Source organism: Halyomorpha halys, unplaced genomic scaffold (genome assembly GCF_000696795.3).
Source record: "Halyomorpha halys isolate HHAL.00 unplaced genomic scaffold, Hhal_1.1 Scaffold243.1, whole genome shotgun sequence".
NCBI classification, from domain to species: Eukaryota; Metazoa; Arthropoda; class Insecta; order Hemiptera; family Pentatomidae; genus Halyomorpha; species Halyomorpha halys.
Window position 1 is genome coordinate 904,568 of NW_027106548.1, and position 2,339 is coordinate 906,906.

Below are 2,339 nucleotides of genomic sequence, written 5' to 3' on the forward strand. Positions count from 1 at the left end.
TGATAAATATTTCAGAACACATGATAATCTTGGAAAGGAACCACCAAATGGTTGTACAATCTTACTCAAAATAGTACAATTGCTTTAAGATGTGGTGAACATAATTTAATAATGTGGGTAAGGAAGAAAGAATAAGAAAATACTAGAGAAGGAAAAGGGGTGTGAGAAAGGAAACAGAACGAATCTGCTTGGTTATTATGATTAATCCAAGAGCAATGAGTGGCGCACTGGCGGCTAAAAGTTTGTATTTCTATTCTTCACTCAGCGCATTCCCAAACATCTTCTCATATTAATGCATAATCACTCACTAGTGTAATATGTTCATGTAATCACTCACTTGACTGCTATCGGTCGCTTTTGAAAGTCATACTTGAACATCATATTGTTCGACCAGCAGTCGCCGTGGTTGAGAACTGCGAATTCTGACTCCTCGGTGTGAATCTTTCCCATACTTCGCAACTTTTCAGCAAATGGATCGAACGATACCGTCAATTTCTTTGCGGTCTCTTCCCTGCAAAGTAGCACATATATTAAAAGTTTAGTAAACAGAGGGACCTAGGTATTACGAAGCTCGCGGAGCATTTAAAAATTCATTATATGGAGGGGTTCGTTATATCAAGGTTTAAATGGATAAATATTCAAATTTTGGGGCAAATATTAATTTAGGGTACACTACAGATTTTACAGGAACTGCCATATATTTTGTTATTTAGCTCATGGTGAAGATTCTAGAAATGTGGACCAAGAGAATGATTGTTAGAAGGTTATGGATTAGTCCATCAACGTTCCAGTAGAAGATGCAGAGGTTGTTTTTGGCCTCGAAAATGGTTGTTAAGGGTCTTCTATACACTGCAGTACAGTGCTATGAGGATCTAGTGGGCGTAGGATGTGGCCGAGCAAGCTCCAGCCTCTAATATTAATTAGATCTATTTATTATTCTTTAGTACATGTGACATCCTACGACATTGGCAATTGTATGAGATTAAAATTATGTCGCAGTAATTAAATTAACAAGTTGAATTCAGTTAGTTACTCTTATGAAAATATTACTAAGGTGAATTTAAAATTTATCTGGTATCATTTCCAAATGGATTTATCAAGTGGACAATATTTAGTATTATCAATTGCAGAACTTACCAGGAGGGCCCCCAGTAGGCCTTAGTAACCTGAGAGAGATGTAAGATACCAGCGTAAGCACAGGACTTTATAGCTGCCATGTCGCTAATCAAGGCGTAAGGCTTGTATTCATCTTTGGAGATGACTCCTCTTTGTTGTAGTACTTTGGCCATTCCGTGGTACTTCCCCAAAGCTCTTATGGCCAGGATGGCATGGTCCAGATCCAGTCCTTCTTGTCGAGGAACACAACTATAGCCGCTTGCCTAGTATAGTTAGAGGGGTTAAAAATTGTCAGTTGTTTCAAAAATATTAATTTCTCTTTCGGAACCCCATATCCTTAAAACTACCAACAATACAGTGGAGCGACTTTATTATATCTGTCCTAACGTTCAACAGTTGCCGAGGTATAGTTCTTTAAAAAGCAAAATTTCAAAACAAAATCAATAGTTTTAAAATTAATTCTGAGAAAACTAAATTTCAGATACTATTTGACGTACAGATATTTATTAGTACTTAAGTCAAAGCTAGTTTAATGAACTATAAAGTAGTTTATGGCGTTTATCTTCGGGGGTTGTAGTTTTCATGACATTTGGGAAAAGAAATGCACAAAATATTTGTTTCTAGTTGTTTGGACATCATTTCTGATTTAAGAAAAATATATCTGCGGAAGTTATTTATGTCTGCCAGAGCTAAAAAGAAATCGAGTCGAATGTACTATAAAGTGGGTAATAGAGTTTATCATCGTGGAAATAGTAGTTTTATGATAATTGACTAAATCAATTCACAAAATGTTGATTTTTAGTCGTTTGGATAATATTTTAAAAGGTGTAGAGATTTCTGTTATCACTCAAATTAAAGGTAGTTAACGGAGCGTGTAAAGTAATTTATTACACTTATCTTCATGGCAAGTATTCAGGTTTAGTGTTAATCTGTTAAAATTACAAAATTTTGTTTACGAAATTCAAATTAATATTCGAATGTTATAAAAACTACAAACCCTATGAAGATATGTGTAACGAACCATTACCCATACGAAAATATGTGTAACAAACTACTGCCCCTACGAAGATATGTGTGACAAACTACAACCCAACGAAAATATGTGTAACAAACTACGGCCCCTACGATGATATATTGTAACAAACTACAACCCCTACGAAAATATGTGTAACAAACTACGGCCCCTACGAAGATATATTGTAACAAACTACAACCCCTACGAA

General features: G+C 35.3%; 1 protein-coding gene across 1 annotated transcript in view; it reads right to left on the reverse strand.

The window, feature by feature from the left end:
• Positions 1 to 1,400, reverse strand: part of LOC106680103 (uncharacterized) — a 12,657-nt gene extending 11,257 nt beyond the window's left edge. The window contains exons 1-2 of the mRNA XM_014419592.3: positions 1,138 to 1,400; positions 338 to 511 (exon numbers count right to left, since the gene is read on the reverse strand). Of these exons, the coding sequence (XP_014275078.1) occupies positions 338 to 511; positions 1,138 to 1,289 (326 nt within the window). The 5' untranslated portion in view covers positions 1,290 to 1,400. The remainder of the gene's footprint in view (positions 1 to 337; positions 512 to 1,137) is intronic.
• Positions 1,401 to 2,339: the final 939 nt, after the last annotated feature.